The 19,973-nt window shown below is 43.3% G+C and overlaps 1 protein-coding gene across 4 annotated transcripts in view; it reads left to right on the forward strand.

Moving 5' to 3' along the window:
- Positions 1-18,951, forward strand: part of elovl2 (ELOVL fatty acid elongase 2) — a 123,869-nt gene extending 104,918 nt beyond the window's left edge. For all 4 annotated transcript variants that reach the window (XM_078539149.1, XM_078539148.1, XM_078539150.1 and 1 more), the window contains 3 exons: positions 8,129-8,253; positions 16,905-17,039; positions 18,194-18,951. In XM_078539149.1, coding sequence (XP_078395275.1) covers positions 8,129-8,253; positions 16,905-17,039; positions 18,194-18,304 — 371 coding nt within the window. In that variant the 3' untranslated portion in view covers positions 18,305-18,951. The remainder of the gene's footprint in view (positions 1-8,128; positions 8,254-16,904; positions 17,040-18,193) is intronic.
- Positions 18,952-19,973: the final 1,022 nt, after the last annotated feature.

Raw genomic sequence — 19,973 nt, forward strand, 5'->3', positions numbered from 1 at the left:
GATGGCTGCTGTCCACCAGCCGTGCCCTTGGAGGCATCTACCTCCCTCCACCATCCTTGCCTCTGGCTGCAGCCAATGGCAAATTACATAGAATGAATGGCAGATCCATACCATGCTGGGATCTCGATGTTGTCAGACCCATGAGTCAGAAAACAAACCTGCTGCTGTGTGGGCTTCACCATAGAGAGGAGAGCACAACTGAGCCTGGATAACATCCAGTTGCCTCATAATTATTAGGATGCCCCGTGAGTCGGCCACTTTACCTTAAACTCCCACCCAAAAAGAACCTACTCCCACTTCGAGGGATCTATAACTGACTAACTGTGTGGTCGAGGTCAGATCTGAAAAATGGTGCGCATCAGCTTCCAGACTCTCTCCACCACCTTCTACCCTCCCTTAACACCCACCAGCTTCCTACCATCACCCTTGACCCACCCTATATCACCATTCCTCTCCCCTGTCACCCTTGGACCTCCCCGCCTTACTCTGGACTCTATTATGATCCACCCCCACATGCCTTTCCTCCCCTCAGAACTGACAGCTGTTACTAACCCCATGCCCACCCTGACCCTGCTCCCTCACGTTATCTGAGCCACCTATCTAGTCTCCCTCTGTGATCTCCCTCCCTCGACAACCCCATGAGACCTTCACCCACCAAACTCTCACCCTGAACCTGCCACTCTTCTACATCCCACTCCCATCCCCTGATTATTCCCTCCTATCGCAGGTACCGAGTTCATCACCCCCCCCCCCCCCCCAAGGACCCTACCATCGACACCACTGACCCTGCCCTCTATGACACCCTTCCCCAACCCCCTCCCCCCAGACACTCCTCCCAACCCCCTCCCCCTAGATACTCCTCTCATCCCACTTTCTTTGGATAAACTCTTCCCCCACATCCCCCCCTTCCCTGCTTAGCCTGCCCTGTGTCCAGCTATGGCACAGCTTTTACTACTGGCACACGATATGAGTGAAGTTTGCAAGGTCCCCAAGAAGACAAAAGCAGCATCTATTGACTTCAAAGTTGTGGAAGAGGTGAAGCTCGGCAGGTGCATGCCACTTAGTTGTAAAACTGAACGTTCTAAATTCTTGCTGGAGGGTGAACTTGATTCTGGGCAAGGTGTCTTTTTAATGAGCATGCATGAGATGCTAATGTATGTGACTGGAGTTCCTAACATTGTTCATCAGGAAGCTCAACCCACATTGAAAGTCGGGAGAACAAAATTCAAACATTTTATCCCACCATTGGGAAACAGATTTTTTTGCCTCCCGCCAAACTAAGTGCCCCCACCCGCCAAGATTCCTGCTACTGGCAGGACCAGAAGATTCCACCCATTGTATTTGTTTCTGGTGGCCTTATGGTGAATAACTTTGAAGCATTGGAAAAGATTCAGTGGAGTGCAAAAAGAATGAGATCCAGCTTACAACAAATCAGTTATTGAGATAGGCTTAAAAAAAAACTGGTTCTATTCACGATAGAAATTCATATTCTCCACAGAGGTGGTGGATTTTAAAATAATGAATGGTCTACAATTTGTTCATGTTGGTGGATTATTTCATTTGGATCGGTTTGGGAGGAGCATGGGTCATGCACATGTTATGCTACAGCAGAACTCAGTAACGTACCAGGTGGTGGTTCTCTACCCAGCAGGTAGTAGACGACTTGTGAAACAAGTTGTTAGCTTGTACAGTGCTGATTCACTGCATATCATCAAAGAAGGTGGACGCTTTGTGAACGGGTTGGAGATCAAAGCATGGAAAAGATAGGGGGAAATACTAATTAATGTAAATCATTATCAGTCAGGCCTTCCGACCTGGTTTAGATTGACTAATGAATTTGGCAAATAATTCTCCAGAGTTGTTTCTAACAGAAATTGGTTTTGAATGACTTTAGTCTGCTCTTTTGCCTCTCCCAAAAGATTGCCTGGCTGCTGGTGGGAAGGGTTTGATGTGAATCATTATGCTTCAGGCATTATGATTGTAAAGAGCAGGCTAGATGAAGGAGTTAGTCACCTCACCTAATCCCAGCATTCTTCAACCACACCCCCTTTTTAACTGTCTGTTAACGTCAGTGTAATGCCCTCAATTTATTCCACACCTGAATCAGCTGAGACAAAAGCAAAATGCTGCAGATGCTGGAAATCTGAAATAAAAACAAAAAATAGTGGAAATACTCACCAGGTCTGACAGCATCTGTGGAGAAAGAAACCTTTACTATTTCAGGTTGATGACGCTTTCATCAAAACTGATCAGAACCTGTTCTCAGGACTAGTGAAATGGGTAGTCATGTAGTGGATCAAATTTTATATAGAGAATTATGAAGTGTTGTATTTTGGAAGGGAGAACATGAAGTGGCAATATAAATTAAATTTTAATAGGGTTTTTAGATAATAGAGAACATATACAGAACATTCAATGTGGCAAGCTAAATTTAAAAGGCTGTTATAAAAGTATCTGGCATCCTTGGTTTTAAAAAGAGAAGCAAAGAGTACAAAAACAAGAAAATTATTCTAAACTTTTATAAGTCTCTGGTTAGGCCTCAGTTGGTGTCTTACCAGAGGAGGCGATGGTGTAATGACATTGTCACTGGACTAGTAATCCAGAGACCCAGAGTAACGCTCTGGGGTCCTGGGTTCGAACATGGTGAACACCACTTGGAGGAAGCACTGAGGGTGGCAAGGGCACAGAATGTACTCTGGGTGGTGTCTTCAATGTCCATCACCAAGTGGCTCAGTAGCACCATTACTGACCAGCTGGCCTAAGGAGTCCTAAATGACATAGCTGATAGACTGGGTCTGCGGCAGGTGGTGAAGGAACCAACAAGTGGGAAAAACATACTTGACCTCATCCTCAGCAACCTGTCTGCCGCAGATGCAAAACAAAAATAAAAATACCTGGAAAAACTCAGCAGGTCTGATAGCATCTATGGAGAGGAACACAATTAACGTTTCGAGCCGTATGACTCTTCAACAGAACTAAGGAAAAATAGAAGAGAGGTGAAATATAAGCTGGTTTAAGGGGGGGGGGCGGGGGGATAGGTAGAGCTGGATAGAGGGCCTGTTATAGGTGGAGATAGCCAAAAGATGTCATAGACAAAAGGTCAAAGAGGTGTTGAAGGTGGTGATATTATTTAAGGAATGTGCTAATAGGTGACATTAAGGGTAGAAAACAGGTCGAGCGAGGTACAGATAGCCCTAGTGGGGGTGGGGTGGGGGGAAGGGATCAAAATAGGCTAAAAGGTAGAGATAAAACAATGGATGGAAAAACATTTTAAAATAATGGAAATAGGTGGGAAAAAGAAAAATCTATATAAATTATTGGAAAAAAGGGGGATCAGAAAGGGAGTAGGGATGGAGGAGAGAGTTCATGATCTAAAATTGTTGAACTCAATGTTCAATCTGGAAGGCTGTAAAGTGCCTAGTCGGAAGATGAGGTGCTGTTCCTCCAGTTTGCGTTGAGCTTCACTGGAACATTGCTGCAGGCCAAGGATGGACATGTGGGCATGAGAGCAGGGTGGTGTGTTGAAATGGCAAGCGACAGGGAGGTCTGGGTCATGCTTGCGGACAGACCGAAGGTGTTCCGCAAAGCGGTCACCCAGTCTGCGTCTGGTCTCTCCAATGTAGAGGAAACCGCATTGGGAGCAGCGAATGCAGTAGACTAAATTGAGGGAAGTGCAAGTGAAATGCTGCTTCACTTGAAAGGAGTGTTTTGGCCCTTGGACAGTGAGGAGAGGGGAAGTAAAGGGACAGGTGTTGCACCTTCTGCAGTTGCATGGGAAGGTGCCGGGGGAGGGGGTTGAGGTGTAGGGGGTGATGGAGGAGTGAACCAGGGTATCCCAGAGGGAACGATCCCTGTGGAATGCCACCAGGGGGGGTGAAGGGAAGATGTGTTTGGTGGTGGCATCATGCTGGAGTTGGCGGAAATGGCGGAGGATGATCCTTTGAATGTGGAGGCTGGTGGGGTGATAAGTGAGGACAAGGGGGACCCTATCATGGTTCTAGGAGGGAGAGGAAGGTGTGAGGGCGGATGCGCGGGAGATGTGCCGGACACGGTTGAGGGTTCTGTCAACCACTGTGGGTGGAAAACCTCGGTTAAGGAAGAAGGAAGACATGTCAGAGGAATTGTTTTTGAAAGTGGCATCATCAGAACAGACGCGACGGAGGCGAAGGAACTGAAAGAATGGGACGGAGTCCTTACAGGAAGCGGGGTGTCAGGAGCTGTAGTTAAGGTAGCTGTGGGAGTCGGTAGGCTTGTAATGAATATTAGTCTATCACCAGAAATTGAGACAGAGAGGTCAAGGAAGGGAAGGGAAGTGTCAGAGATGGACCATGTGAAAATGATGGAGGGGTGGAAATTGGAAGCAAAATTAATAAATTTTTCCAGGCGAGAGCATGAAGCAGCACCGAAGCAATCATCGATGTACCGGAGAAAGAGTTGTGGGAGGGGGCCGGAGTAGGACTGGAACAAGGAATGTTCCACATATCCCATAAAGAGACAGGCATAACTGCCGCAGATGCATTTGTTCTTGACAATATCGGTAGGAGCGACCACCGCACAGTCCTTGTGGAGACAAAGTCCTGTCTTCACGTTGAGGATGCCCTCCATCATGTTGTGCGGTACTACCACTGTGATAAATGGGATAGATTTTGAACAGATCTAGCAACTGAAGACAACTGTGGGCAATCTGCAGCAGCAGATTCGCACTCAACCACAATCTGTAACCTTATAGCCCGGCATACCGCCCCCACTGTACCATTACCATTAAGCCAAACGATCAATCTTAGTTCAATAAAGAGTGCAGGAGAGCATGCCAGGAGCAGCACAAGGCATACCTAAAAATGAGGTGTCAACCTGGTGAAGCTATAACACAGGACTATTTATGTGCTAAACAGAGCTAAGCATTCCCACAACCAATGGATCAGATCTAAGCTCTGCAGTCCATAAACAATAAGACCATAAGACATAGGAGCAGAAATTAGGCCATTCGGCTCATCGAGTCTGCTCCACCATTCAATCATGGCTGATAGGTTTCTCAACCCCATTCTCCCGCCTTCTCCCCGTAACCTTTGATCCCCTTATCAATCAAGAACCTATCTATCTCGGTCTTAAATACACTCAATGACCTGGCCTCCACAGCCTTCTGTGGCAATGAATTCCATAGATTCACCACTCTCTGGCTAAAGAAGTTTCTCCTCATCTCTGTTCTAAAAGGTCTTCCCTTTACTCTGAGGCTGTGCCCTCGGGTCCTAGTCTCTCCTACTAATGGAAACATCTTCCCCACGTCCACTCTATCCAGGTCTTTCAGTATTCTGTAAGTTTCAATCAGATCCCCCGTCATCCTTCTAAACTCCATCGAGTATAGACCCAGTGTCCTCATATTTTCCTCATATGTTAAGCCTTTCATTCCTGGGATCGTTCTCGTGAACCTCCTCTGGATCCTCTCCAGGGCCAGCACGTCCTTCCTGAGATACAGGGCCAAAAATTGCTCACAATATTCTAAATGTGGTCTGACCAGAGCCTTATAAAGCCTCAGCAGCACATCCCTGCTTTTATATTCTAGTCCTCTCGAAATAAATGCCAACATTGCATTTGCCTTCCTAACTACCGACTCAACCTGCAAGTTAACCTTAAGAGAATCCTGGACTAGGACTCCCAAGTCCCTTTGCACTCCAGATTTCTGAATTCTCTCCCCATTTAGAAAATAGTCTATGCCTCTATTCTTCCTACCAAAGTACCATGTTGCATTCCATCTGCCACTTCTTTGCCCATTCTCCTAACCTGTCCAAATCCTTCTGCAGCCTCCCCGCCTCCTCAATACTATCTGTCCCTCCACCTATCTTTGTATCAGTCCTGCATGGTGGTGAATTAAGTAATTCACTGGAAGAGGAGGCTCCACTAATATCCCCATCCTCAATGATGGAGGAGCCCAGCACATCAGTGCAAAAAATAAGACTGAAGCATTTGCTACAATCTTCAGCCAGAAGGGCCGAGTGGATGATCCACCTCAGCCTCCTCCGGAGGTCCCCAGCATCACAGATGCCAGTCTACAGCCAATTCAATTCACTCCACATGATCTCAAGAAATGGCTGAAGGCACTGGATACTGCAAAGGCTATGGAGCCTGACAATATTCCGGCAATAGTACTGAAAACATGTGCTCCAGAACTTGCCCCGCCCCTAGCCAAGCTGTTCCAATGCAGCAACAACACTGGCATCTACCCGGCTATGTGGAAAATTGCCCAGATATGTTCTGTACACAAAAAGCAGGACAAATCCAACCCAGCCAATTACCTCCCCATCAGTCTACTCTCCATCATCAATAAAGTAATGGAAGGATCAGCAACAGTGCTATCAAGCGGCACTTGCTTATCAATAACCTGCACACTGATGCCCGGTTTGGGTTCTGCTAGGGCCACTCAGCTCCTGATCTCATTACAGCCTTATTTCAAACATGGACAAAAGAGCTTAACTCCTGAAGTGAGGTGAGAGTGGCTGCCCTTAACATCAAGGCCACATTTGACAGTGTGCGCCATCAAGGAGCCCTAGCAAAACTGCAGTCAATGGGAATCAGGGGGAAAACTCTCCACTGGTTGGAATCATACCTAGCACAAAGGAAGATGGTTGTGGTTGTTGGAGGTCAATCATCTCAGCTCCAGGACAACACTACAGGAATTCCTCAGGATGGTGTCGTAGGCCCAACCATCTTCAGCTGCTTCATCAATGACCTTCCATCATAAGGTCAGAAATGGGGATGTTCGCTGACAATTGCACAATGTTCAGTACCAATCACGACTCCTCAGATACTGAAGCAGTTCATGTCCAAATGCAGCAAAGACCTAGACAATAGCAAGGCTTGGGCTGACAAGTGGCAAGTAACATTCGCGCCACACAAGTGCCGGGCAATGACCATTTCCAACAAGAAAGAGCCTAACCATCTTGACTCCCTCCACCACTGATGCACAGTAGCAGCAGTGTGTACCATCTACAAGATGCACTGCAGGAATTTACCAAGGCTCCTCGGACAGCACCTGCCAAACCCACGCCCACTACCATTTAGAAGGACAAGGCCAGCGGATAGATGGGAACACCACCACCTGGAAATTCCCCTCCAAGTCACTCACCATCCTGACTTGGAAATATATCGCTGTTCCTTCACTGTCGCTGGGTCAAAATCCTGGAACTCCCTTCCTAACAGCACCGTGGGTGTACCTACACCACATGGACTGCAGTGGTTCAAGGCGGCAACTCACCACCACCTTCTCAAGGGCAACTAGGGATAGGCAATAAATGCTGGCCTAGCCAAGGAAACCCACATCGCATGAATGAACTAAAAAAAAAAATTTTGGACATCATATTTTAGGAAAGTTATCAAGGGTGTAGAGGAAATTTATCAGAATGATGCCAAGGACTTCAATTATGTGGAAATACGAGAGTAGCTAGGGTTGTTCTACTTAACGCAGGAAATATTAAGGTGCGATTAAACAGTGGTGTTTGAAATTGAGCGGTTTTGATAAGAATAATGAGAAATTGTTTCTACTAATCAGAAGGCACAGATTGGCAAAAGAATCAGTTTGAAGATGAGGATTTTTAAAAAAACATAGCATGTTGATGCGATCTGGAATCCACTTCCTGAAGCGTGCAGAGGCAAATTTAATAGTAGCTTTCAAAAAGGACTTGGTTAGATACTTAAAAAGGAAGCATTTGTAGGGCTGTGTGGAAGCAGCAGGGAAGTGGATTGCTTTTATGCAGCTCTTTCAAAAAGCTGGCTCAGGCTCGATAAGCTGAATGATCTTAAGAGCTGTATGGTTCTATGGTTTGATCTCATCCGTGGCCAATGTGCCTTCAACTGCCAAAACCCTACATTCAAATTCTCTCCATAAATCACTGCCTCCCTTTCCTTTGAGGACCTTTTTGAAAACCACCATGTTGAACAAGCTTTTGGTTACCATGCTCTTATTTCACCCATTGGCTTGATGTCTTTGTTTCCTGTGAAGCACTTGAGATTTTTTTTGTTAAAGGCAAAATGTAATGCAAGTAAAGTTATAAAGTTGACATTGTGCTTAAACCGTTCAAGCAGCATAAATGTTCCTGGAGATGATCACTTTACCTCTCACTTTGTTTCATTACAGGTTTCTTTGGTCCAACATTGAACAGTTTTATCCATGTATTAATGTACTCATATTATGGTCTGTCCACTATTCCATCCATGCAGCCTTATCTTTGGTGGAAGAAATATCTTACTCAGGCACAGCTGGTAAGAAAGGACTTGTACTTATATTGCACCTTTCACAACCCAAAGCACTTCACATCCAGTAAGTTACTTTTGAAATGTGGTCACTGTTGTAATGTAAGCATGCACGACAAGCATTTTGCACACGGCAAGGTCCTATAAACAGCAATGACCAATTAAACTGTTTTAATGCTGTAGGCTGAATGATAAATGTTGACCTGAACACCAGGAAAACTCCCCTGCTCTTCAAAAGTGTCATGGGATTTACCCTCAGAGGGGGAAGACAGGACCTCAGTTTAACATCTCACCCAAAAGACAGCACCTGTGACAGTCCAAAAGTCTCAGTACTGCACTGGAGTGCCTACTGAGGTTATGTGCTCACCTCTGGAGTGAGACTTGAAACCAGAACCCACTGGGAGGGGAGGAGTGGGGTGCGGGGTGGAAAGGAGGTTGTATCCCAGAGGGTACCCCAGAAGATCCTCAGGGTAGTGTCCTTGGCCCAACCATCTTCAGCTGCTTCAGCAGTGACCTCCCTTCCATCATAAGCTCAGAAGTGGGGATGTTCGCTGGTGATTGCATATTGTTCAGCACCATTCACAACTCCTCAGATACTGAAGCAGTCCATGTCCAAATGCAGCAAGACCTGGACAATATCCAGTCTTGGCTGACAAGTGGCAAGTAACATGTGCACCACACAAGTGCCAGGCAATGACCATCTCCAACAAGTGAGAATCTAACCATCGTTCACATGACATCCCCCACTATCAACATCCTGGGGTCACCATTGACCAGAAACTTAACTGGACTAGCCATATAAATACTGTGGCCATAAGAGCAGGTCAGAGGCTAGGAGTCCCACGGTGAGTAACTCACCTTCTGAATCCCCAAAGCTTGTCCACCATCTGCAAGGCACAAGTCAGGAGTGTGATGGAATATTCTCCACTTGCCTGGATGACTGCAGCTCCTACAACCTCAAGAAGCTTGACACCATCCAGGACAAAGCAACCCACTTGATTGCCACATCTACAAACATTCATTCCCACCACCACCACCGCACAGTAGCAGCAGTGTGTACCATCTACAAGATGCACTGCAGGAGTTCAAGTCAACAGCACCTTCCAAATCCATGGCTGCTACCATCTAGAAGGACAAGGGCAGCAGATAGATGGGAACACCACCACCTGGAAGTTCCCCTCCTAGCCACTCACCATCCTGACTTGGAAATATATCGCTGTTCCTTCACTGTCGCTGGGTCAAAATCCTGAAACTCCCTCCCTAACAGCACTGTGGGTGTACCCACACCACATGGACTGCAGCGGTTCAAGAAGGCAGCTCACCACCACCTTCTCAAGGGCAATTAGGGATGGACAATAAATGCTGGCCTAGTCAGCGATGCTCACATCCCATGAACGAATAAAAAAAATTGTGCTAGATGTCCCCACACAAGGACTGCAGGGCAATTGCCCAGGAAGTTAAAACTTCTGTTGGGCAATTACCCTGCACTTGGAATCATCTAATACCCTGACTGAAATCAGAGACTTTGGATGGTTCCAACTCTCTTACCAGAATAGTTACCTAGGAAAAATTAGAAGGATCCAAACCACTTCTAACACCTGGGTAACGAAAGCACTGAACCCCACCCTCCTGACTACCCCTCTCAAACCCCCACCACCCCCCCCCCCCCCCCCCACCCCCCGAGCATTACTATCAGGCACCTGAAACCATACTTCATAAAAATGCTGTCCTCAGATACTTATTTTTATTTTATTTCCTAATGGAAATTGCATCCCGCCCTTGGATGAGCCTTGATGAAAAATGTAAAGGCCAATTTGCCCGCCCGCCAACCCTAAGGTTGGATGAGCCACGAAAAATCGCAGACAATTGTGCCGTTAGTGGTCTTAATTGCCCGCTTAATTGTCGGTGGGCACACTTCCAACTTTTGTGCGTGCCTGCCGAGCGAAATATCGTGCGAGTGCACGATGACGCCGAAATGCTTGCCTGATGTCATCTCGCGTGATTTTATGCCCAGTTGGTGTCAGGCACGTGCCCGCCCCCGGGAAATAATATCCTGCACATTTCTCAGAAGGCCCGGGTTGGAAGTCTGGGTGAGAAATGTGTAGCTTCATTCCAGGATAAGTACCAAGGACTGGAGTGGCAATTTGACCGTGATGCCACTCTAAGGAAGATTCAGCCGTTATCCATTTTCACCAGGTCAACACACTTATGCTCCAACAGTTTAAATTACTCAAAAGTATTATGGTACTAAGGTACTCTACTAAAGCAAATAAAACATGAAATTCTTAGGTAACTCATTATTGTACAGCTATCCTCTTTTAGAACTCCTAATGTGTTACTAATAAATGATGTGCTAAACAAAATCATGCTGAAAGAAAATCACTTTCCCATAATAAAACATATAATAAGGTTAGGGTTAGGTTCCTGACTTGTAATTTTTGCATTAAAAACCTGATGGCTGCCTTGAACCTAGGTGGCCCAAATATCCTCTTACTAACTTTTAGTGCTTACTACTTTCTACTTACCTCCTGCTTGCCCCCTCCCACCACCAGCTCGGCCTCCCCCCACCCCTGTCCCACTGTCAGCTCGGCCCCCCACCCTGGCTACTGCCAGCTTGCTCCTCCCTCCCCTCCCACCACCAGCTTGCCCCCCTCCCACCGCCAGCTCACCGCTTCCCTTTCCTGAACCCGCACTGCTTCTCAGTCGCCACCCCGCTCCCAAGCCCTCACTGTAAAAGAGGGCTTAGGAGAGAGACAGAGACAGAGGGAGTAAGTAATGGAGTGTGAGGAGTGGCGAATGGGAGGGAGGGTTGTGGTTATGAGTAAGAAGCAGTGAATAGAAGGGTTGGCGAGGGAGCAGCAGGGTTGTGATGGGGCGGCAAGCAGGAGTGTCAGGAGAAGGAGTGGGAGGATCGGCAAGTGGGGGAGGGTTGGGAAGGGAACGGGAGGGTTTGGAGAGGGAAGCGGGAGGGTGGGTGAGGGGGAGGGTTTGGAGAGGGAAGCAGGAGGGTCAGTGATCAGGAGGGTTGTGGGAGGGAGGCAGCAAAGTGACAGTTTGTTTTTAAGAGTCTGAGCATGTGCAGTAACCATGCTAAAACAAAAATGGAGGTAGTGCTATTTGGGGAACGTCACTAATTAGAACACACTTTAAATGGGGGATACCTATATTCACACACTGTACCTCAGACATTTTAGAGTTCCAGGGTAGAACTAATACGAGTGTTTAGAAAGCTGTCCTCAGGAAGCTGTATTTATAAGCATCACTAATTTGCATATCAACTTGGGTTGGTTTCAGTATTGACAATAATAGTCGTTTGGTAGTACAGAACTTAAGTATCGCTTAAAAAAAGAGACATGTTGAAGCTTTTTGTCTTGCACTCATCAGGACATTTGCAAGAACACCAAACGTAAAGGGAACAAAAATTTATACTTCATGAGAAGAGAGTGTCGATTAGTTGGCAAGTGGACGTTGGTTGGTAGAGGCATTGCCATGGAGAATTCAAACCAGGCAGGTTGACACTGACTGGTCAAGGTATTGCCCTGGGGAATGAACCATGGAATGGCTGTCATCTATTTTGTTTAGTTGAAATAGGCACAATGTGCTTACGTGTTCTGTCTGCAAAGCCCTTTGTATTAATATACGTAGCTTCTACACGAGTAAGTACGCCACACAGCGAGCCCAACTGATAATCTTAAATTGGCCGTCAGTGTAATTCTTAGCACACTCAGGATTGTTTAGCTAATGTTGTTCGATCACATCTAATAGATGAATTTCGCGTTGTGTGTGAATTTCAGTGCCGGTGTGATACTAGGTATTTAGGCCATACGTCCCAAAGACTGGCAGATCGTATTAAACAGCAAGTCCCTTCGCCTATTCGCAACAGTCAAGGTCCTGACTGTACCCAATCAGCCCAAATTGCAAAACTCAAGTGTCCAACATTGGATGTGACGATGTTCACGATAGGATTGTTTAGCAAATGTTGTCCAGAGTGCACTAAGAATTTCGCTGACAACCAATTTAAGATTATCGGATGGGCTCGCCGTGTGGTGCACTTATGCTTGCTATGAACTACATATATTGATATACAGGGCCCTGTTCTTTGCTGACATGTACACACATGTACACACATTGCCTATTTTGTTTAGTTGAAACTGGCACAACAGCCATTCTGTGGTTCATTCCCCAGGGTAATGACTTGACCAGAGTCAATCTGCCTGGTTTGAATTTAAACAAAGTTTGGCAGTTAACTGCAAGGCAAAAAGCTTCGAAAGGTATCTTTTTTCAGTAATTGACAAAAATACTAAAACGATTGCATTTTCTCAGAGTATTGAAAAGTATGTGCATTTTGCAGGCACCTAGATGTGAAGAGAGAGATTTGTATCCTTCAAATATTAAACTTTGGCACTTTAATGGATTTCCCTTTGTTAACCTGTGCATTCTAAAACTTACGAAGAGGCATTCAAATTTTTGGAGAGTGGCAGATTACTTTGCACCAGCACAATAAGACTTTACATTTAACATTTCTCAGTGGGTTACTAGGTGATATAATCAGGGCAGGTACATGAAACATACATGATTAACTGTGAGTTTCTTCTGAGAATGATTTAGTACATTGTAGGGTAGAATTTATGATTTAAATATTATAATTAGATGAAAGTAGGTGCAGAGATCAGTCTGCCTGCATGATTCTTCCATCAATTAATTTTACTTTCATATTAGTGGTCAGAAAATCATGTCGGACATATTAATCTCTATCTGACTCTCTGATAGGTGTTCCAAGTTTAGGAAGTTGTTTGCTGGGACAGTTAACTACCTCTCTTGACCCCTCCACTGTGTTATAATACTGCTCATCTCATGTCCACTCCTGAACAGAAATTTCTTCTAATTAATGGCTGAAGTCATTGGGTTAAAATTGGGCTGTGTAGCTCCTGTTTTTTGGGTGCTACGAGACTCCTTGAAGGCCAAGAATTCGGTGGTACATTCACACTTCCAATGGGAATGCACTGGCAGCATTTTTATGAAGGTCCTTCCAGGCATGCACTGACAGCTTGTAAAGCAGGACATCAGATCAGATGATTTGTTGCCAGCTCCGCTATTCTGGAGCTCCATGCTCTAGCCAACACACACTTCAGCCTTGCATAGCTAAATACAGCATTAAAAAGACCCTAGCAGTGCCCTATTTGATGGGATCAACAACTAGTTACAGGCTTGTTGCTTTTTCCCTTCTGGTTGTTACAATTCTATGCACAATGGGTTCTTTCTGTCACTAGTTGAAGGTGGCTGGTGCTGAAGTACTTTGTTTTAGACCTAACGCTTTCTTCACAGACCAGTTGCTCTCTGGTATGTATCTTCTAGTTGGCATTGAGTATTTCTGGTTAAAGGAACAGAGGTCATGCAGAGCAGTACAAGCTGCTAGAAGAGGGAGGAAGAGGGGGAAGAGGAAAGAGGATGGGGAGAAAGAGAAAGGTTCTCAGTAGAAGGCCATATCCATAGAGGTTATTTGGAGAGAAATTCACATATCTGAGTATCAGTAATGACCAATGCTTAAGACATCTGCACTTTACTAAAGAAATCTGCCAGTTGCTCCAACTCCAAACTCAGAGCAGGGCAAAGACCCATATTGCGTGTGACTGTGGCTCTGAACCTTTACGCATTTGGCTCCTTCCAAGCTGCTACCGGATATATAAGCAACATTTCTCAGTTTGTGGTGCCCTGCTGCATAAAAAAGGTCATCGAGGATCCAAAAAGACACAGCTTCATACCATCCCCTCTTGCCAGAGGGAAGCAGGCAAAACGAGCACAAAATGTACAAGGATTGCAGGCTTCCCCATGGTGCAGAGTGCCACTGACTATACATACATTGTTTTGCCTGTGCCTCTTGTCAACTCTTCCACATACCTGAAACACATGGAATTTCACTCTCTCATTGTGCAGCTGGTGTGTGACCACAAGCAACTCATCGTGCAGATCAATGCCTGGTATCCTGGTCATAAACATGATGCGTTCACTCTGTGCCAGCTCTATTTCAGCCTACCATGGAAAACAAAAGGGCGACAAGGATTATTCATTGACAACATGGCTTATGTTGCCAAACTACGTACGCGGCAGGCTGTACTTTCAACTGTTTATTTTCTTGTTCAGCTCTCGTCTTCTCACGCTGCATTTCGGTGTATAGCTTTGTAATAACTCTGCCTTATCTGAAGTAGCATACAATGTCTTTTTAACTCCTTGTGTTTTTCTAGGGGCATCTATTGGTTCTTCAGAGAGTTCAAGGCCACAATTTCTTTTAATGCCTTTTCTGCCTGTTGTTGTACCTGGCTGTAAATCTGGTTGAGTTTTCCCAACTCCCACTTTGACTTGCCAAACATGGAATTGAGGGTCGTTATTTCCTCCTGGTACCTTGGTAACATTTCAGAAATTTGTTTGTTCAGATCTTGAACAATTTAGTTCATTGAAGGCTTTAGTTTATCGTGCATTTTCAAATGTATATACTCAGCTTGAATCTTGTGCTTCAAATCTTTCAGTTCAGCTTTGATATGAACATTTTCTGAATTTACATCTGCTTTCCCTTGCTCTGCCTGCTGCAGGGCTTTGTCTTTTTTGTTCACTGACAGATGCTGGTAGAGTTCTGGAAAAATATTGGGGTCTCTCAAAAGGTATACCTTTGGGACTTTCCTGAAGTTCCTTGCCTCTCTGGTGCTCTTGTGTGGTTTGCTCAGATATTGTCTTTTTCCTTTCATTGCTTTTCTGGGGTTTTCTATGCCTCTTTCTAAGCTCTGCACGCTCAACTTAAAGATTAAAATATTTATCAAAGGCTGTTAATACTTCATCAACATTATTATTCTGGCTGCAAGTTCACCAAACCAGGGAAGCAAGGTATTAATATGGACGACTTCTGATTTATTTATTTTTTTGACTGAGACTTTATGTACTCCAGTAATTAAAAAATTCCCTTCTCAAGGATGCCACATTTCCCATTGGGTTTGGCCCTTGGCTAAGTCCAAACTGATCTGCTAAGTTTAAATTTTAATCCATGGTCATTTAATTTTTTTTTTTACAGTTACAGCTTTAAATGTTGTTCCCCTTTTAAGAATGGTTATGCAGTAACTGTTTTCTCTCCGCTCTTCTTCCTATGATTGTCAGGTTTTGTTGGGGTCCCATTCTGCTGAACAGGCCTTTTCTTTTACTTATTCTCTCTGAAGAACCTTCAGACTAATAGTTTTGGCCAGCGATTTGCTCTTTGGAGCTTTTGAATGCGATATAAAAGTGATTTTTTTTTGCTTTGCCTTCAGTTTTTAAAACTTTTTATGGATTTCACTGTTCACTTGGAGACAAAGGGATTTCCCACACTTGCCAGTTTTTGCAGGCTCTGCACAATGGTAATGGCTCTCAAGAAAAGAAAATTAACAATGGCTGCCTGCAGACTTCTTATCTTCAGCGCTTTACTTTTCAGACTCTTGAGTCAGTTGAATTAGAGCATCTGCTGGTTTTTTTTTAAACTGAGCTGGGCTGTCGCAATATTCCCGAAATATTTAACTAATTTCCTCTCTTTCTTTACCCTCAGTTGGATGCCAAATTTTCAGGCTCCAACTCGGGGATTGGGTTTTAGCGATGGGTTTCTTTCTAACTGTACTTTTGACACTGAAATACTTTAAAGATATCGCAGGACTTGCTGCAGCCTGGAATTTTAAAAGATTTAGCTCACCCTTGCAGACTCTAACTGCTGGACTTCCACTGGAGATTCAATGGATTCTTCTGCTGCAGTAAGGAATTTTAAATCTCTGCCTTCAGCTTCCCAGGCCTTTCTCTGGAGCTTTTTCTGGCAATTTGCACTCTGAGTGTTTCTTTAGAAGCTTTTTTTCAAGTCAGAATTCTTTGTTGGTTTTTTTTCCTCAGTCTTCCAGCATTTCAGTTTGCCTTTAATTTTTAAACAAAGTTTTGGGTTTTTAATCCCACCACCGCCACCATGATGGGAGCGTGTTTCTTACAGATCAGTATGTCTTAAAGAAGTCTCTGTAGGTTAACTGCAAGTCTATTAACTACTAGAACTATTTACACATATACAATAAAAGGTAAAAGCCAGGAGCTGTTCCCATGTTTAGGTCTATACACATCTCTGCTCAACACCACACTGACCCCTGGGTTTGGGCAATGTGCCTTCTTACATCACTGTGTGGACGGTATGTACTCAGTCCCACATTAACCCTATATGTGCCAGACCCTTATACTACATTAATCTATGAATATCTCTTTGTAATTTCATGCTTCATTTATGGTACTTATATTGACACCTGCGTGTCATCAGCAAATTTGGATATGTGACTTTCTATTCTATCATCTAAGTCATTAATGAATATGGTGAACTGTTGAGCCCCAACACATATTAGTCACGGTATCCTTACTGTCTCCTGCCAGTCAGCCAATTTCCTAACCAGGTGAATAATTTGCCTTCAATTCCATGACTTCAACTTTAGTTAACAGTCTCTCATGGGGAACTTTATCAAATGCCAAAATCCATTGAATTCCCCTGTTGCTACCTTCAGTTGTTTCTTCAAAAATTTCAAAAATCAGGTTCATCAGACATGACGTAACCCTGACAAATCCCTTTACAATGTTCTGTTTTCTTCATTTAAATTATGCCGTTTGGTTTTTTCTTTCAGATACAGTTTGTGCTTACAATTATCCACACACTCAGCGCAGCAGTTAAACCATGTGGATTCCCACTTGGCTGCTTGATGTTCCAGTCATCCTATATGCTCACACTGGTCATCCTGTTTATAAACTTTTACAAAAAGGTAAGTGAAAATGTGTTGCCATAAGAGTGTATATACTTGCCTGTGGAAGGGTAAATATAAATTTTAGCATTTACTTCTAATTCTCACAACACCACCCACCCCATGCTTCTAAGTGCAACATCATTACTCATTTGAATAAAATATGTACTGACACTTTGAATGACTACAAGCCAGGCAGGTTACCATCAGTGGTGGGTACGGTAAGGGCTTAGAAACAAAGGGCTGAAGGGGTATCAGGGTAAAAGCGGACCGTGAGCCTGCACTTGCCAGCAGTGGTACCTGCTTGACCTTGAATTATAATTATATATAGCGCCTTTCACCTTCTCAAGACATCCCAAAATACTTCATAGCCAATGAATTACTTTCGAATTATAGTTATTGATGTTATGTAAGCAAATGCAGTAATTCTTTTCCCGCAGCAAATTCCAACAAACATGACATGTATGGCCAGCTAATCTGTTTTTGATATTGTTTGAAGAGAAGATAATGTTGACCAGAACATCAGGAAGACTTATCACTGGAGGAGGCAGATAATGCTTTTGTGTAATGTCTCATCCACAGATGGCACCTGAAATAATGCAGTGTTGTTTCACTATTGTGTATTAGCTTAGATAATCTCAAGTTCTAGAGTAGGATTTGAATATATTATCCATGCAGACGTTTTCATAGATCTCTGACCATAGCATATTGAAGATTATTTTTTCTTTACTCTGCCCAGCCCACCATCCACCCCTTCCCCACCATCTCCCCCACCTCTTCCCCACCTCAAACCACCACCTGATCAGCACAACACCAATCTCCTTTTGGGTGTATCTTAACTTTGCAGGATATCTCAGCAAAAACACAGGGGGAAAATGCATCCTACTATCCATTAGTGTGATGCATTGGTTTACTCATGTTTTACACCATGGGGCCCTTTTTCAACTAAAACCGCAATGACTCGAAGAACTGTTTCAGCTGGATAGGCAGGTATTGCCATACATATACAAAGGATTGAAATCTGTAAAACAATCTACAAGTGATCGACAAGCCATTTGCTGATCAGCCAGAAGTGGTTTTTAATCTGTTTTAAAGCATGCAATTCAACGTTATAATTGGGATCTGTTTCTAAAAGCTGTCAAAACTAAAATATTTCCTTCCTACTTCTTTTACAGACATACAGAAAAACAGCCCAACAGGATGAGAAAGCGGATCTGATAAAGAATGGTTATTACAATGGCTATGCAAAGACCATTAATGGCAGCATATCCAAGAAGACAGACTAATTTCTTTAACACAAGTATAGCAAACTATATTTTTATCTGTCTGTCTTCTTAATTTAAAGATTGCAATTTCTCTAATTTCCAAGTTTTCAGTTTCAAAGACCAATTACCAATATATTCTAAATTTTTAAAGACATAATTTGTACTTAATTGTTAGTTCAATTAATGTTTTACCTGAGTTTAAATAAATGTTGTCATTGTACTAATCAGATATGACCTACAAATTTAAATGATTGATTTCTAGACCCAGCATCAGGTTACAAGTCCAGAATCTTAGACGAACTTGGCTCATCCTGGAACAGAATTGCTAACATATACAATTGCCTTATTATTAGTGTATTCACCAAATTTCAGTAAAAATGCTCAATTATTTTCATAGGTAAATATGTTTATGAAACTGCCTTACTTCTGGATTGTAGAGATGAAATATCCCTTCAGCAAAATTCAAATTTGAGATTTTTATTTAAACTTCTTCCAATTTCAAGGTTTGTTCCACCTCTCAAAATCCACCTTTCTACTTGCTAATTAAAATGTTTGAATTTTATTTGTATATTTGTTGCAAGATAAATGTAGACTTTGTACTCTACCGACTGATTGAGTTGTTTGTATAAACCTTTAAAAAGCCTAATAAAACCTTACAACACACCTCTAATTTAGGCATTGATTCACAAGCGTCAAGTACAATTTTCACAAAATGAAGCTATTTTTTGCATTCAAATACTTTGCGAATACAAAGTAAATATAACTTTGAATATGAACCCGTTATATAGAACCTAAAAGCTTTTCCTTTTGTTCACAGAACAGGGCTCTTGAATTATTGAAGTTAGCTAACAAGCAGCAAAATGTGATTAAAAGGTTTTTGTCCGGTTAGAGGGATGTGAATAGTGGTATCCTTGATCTGGAGTGAAAATTGGGCCCAATATCAAAATTTATGGGAGGCATAAACAAAAAATGCAGTTGATAGTGCAAGTTGTAAGTACTAGAAAGACAGAATGTACACTGGCAGGTAGATGTTGGATGACATTTCATTCAGATAGATGTGAGATGATGCATTTTGTAATAATACATAGAGGATACATCAATGAATTTTAAAAATTAAAAAGAAAATGATGAGTATAGAGACTCAAAGGTTCACATCTTTAAAAGTGGGAAATGAATTTGATCAAACTGTAAGAACAGCATAAGTGATTTTAGGTTTAATAAATAGCTGGAGGACAAAAATGGGTAATGTTAAACCTAAAGCAATCGATTAGGTCACAGTTAAAACATTGGGGGTGAAATCGGACAGGCATGCAAGAGAAATAAAATTACAGAACTGTGGGGAAAGGGGGGAATAGGGCTGATTGGATCGGATTGCTGTACAGAGAACTGGCACTCAATGGGCCAAATGACTGCTGTTAGGAAATAGAGATAGTTTAAGTAAGTTATATGTGTATTTGTGTGTGTTATGAATTACGTATATCTTTAAGTTTAATTTGTGTTTCTGTATTGGTGTGTTAAGGGAGAATTTGAGTTTTAGTTTCACTCTAAAAGATGCCTGCATTTTATTTAGATTTTACGACTCTTAAAGGGGAGTCAAAACAAAAAAGGTAGAAAAAAACTCCAATGAGAGCCACCCCCACGCCCCCAACACACACAGAAACCGAAAGAAGCTTGAATGCAGGTGGTCATT

The sequence above is a fragment of the Cetorhinus maximus genome, chromosome 3, assembly GCF_964194155.1.
Source record: "Cetorhinus maximus chromosome 3, sCetMax3.hap1.1, whole genome shotgun sequence".
NCBI classification, from domain to species: Eukaryota; Metazoa; Chordata; class Chondrichthyes; order Lamniformes; family Cetorhinidae; genus Cetorhinus; species Cetorhinus maximus.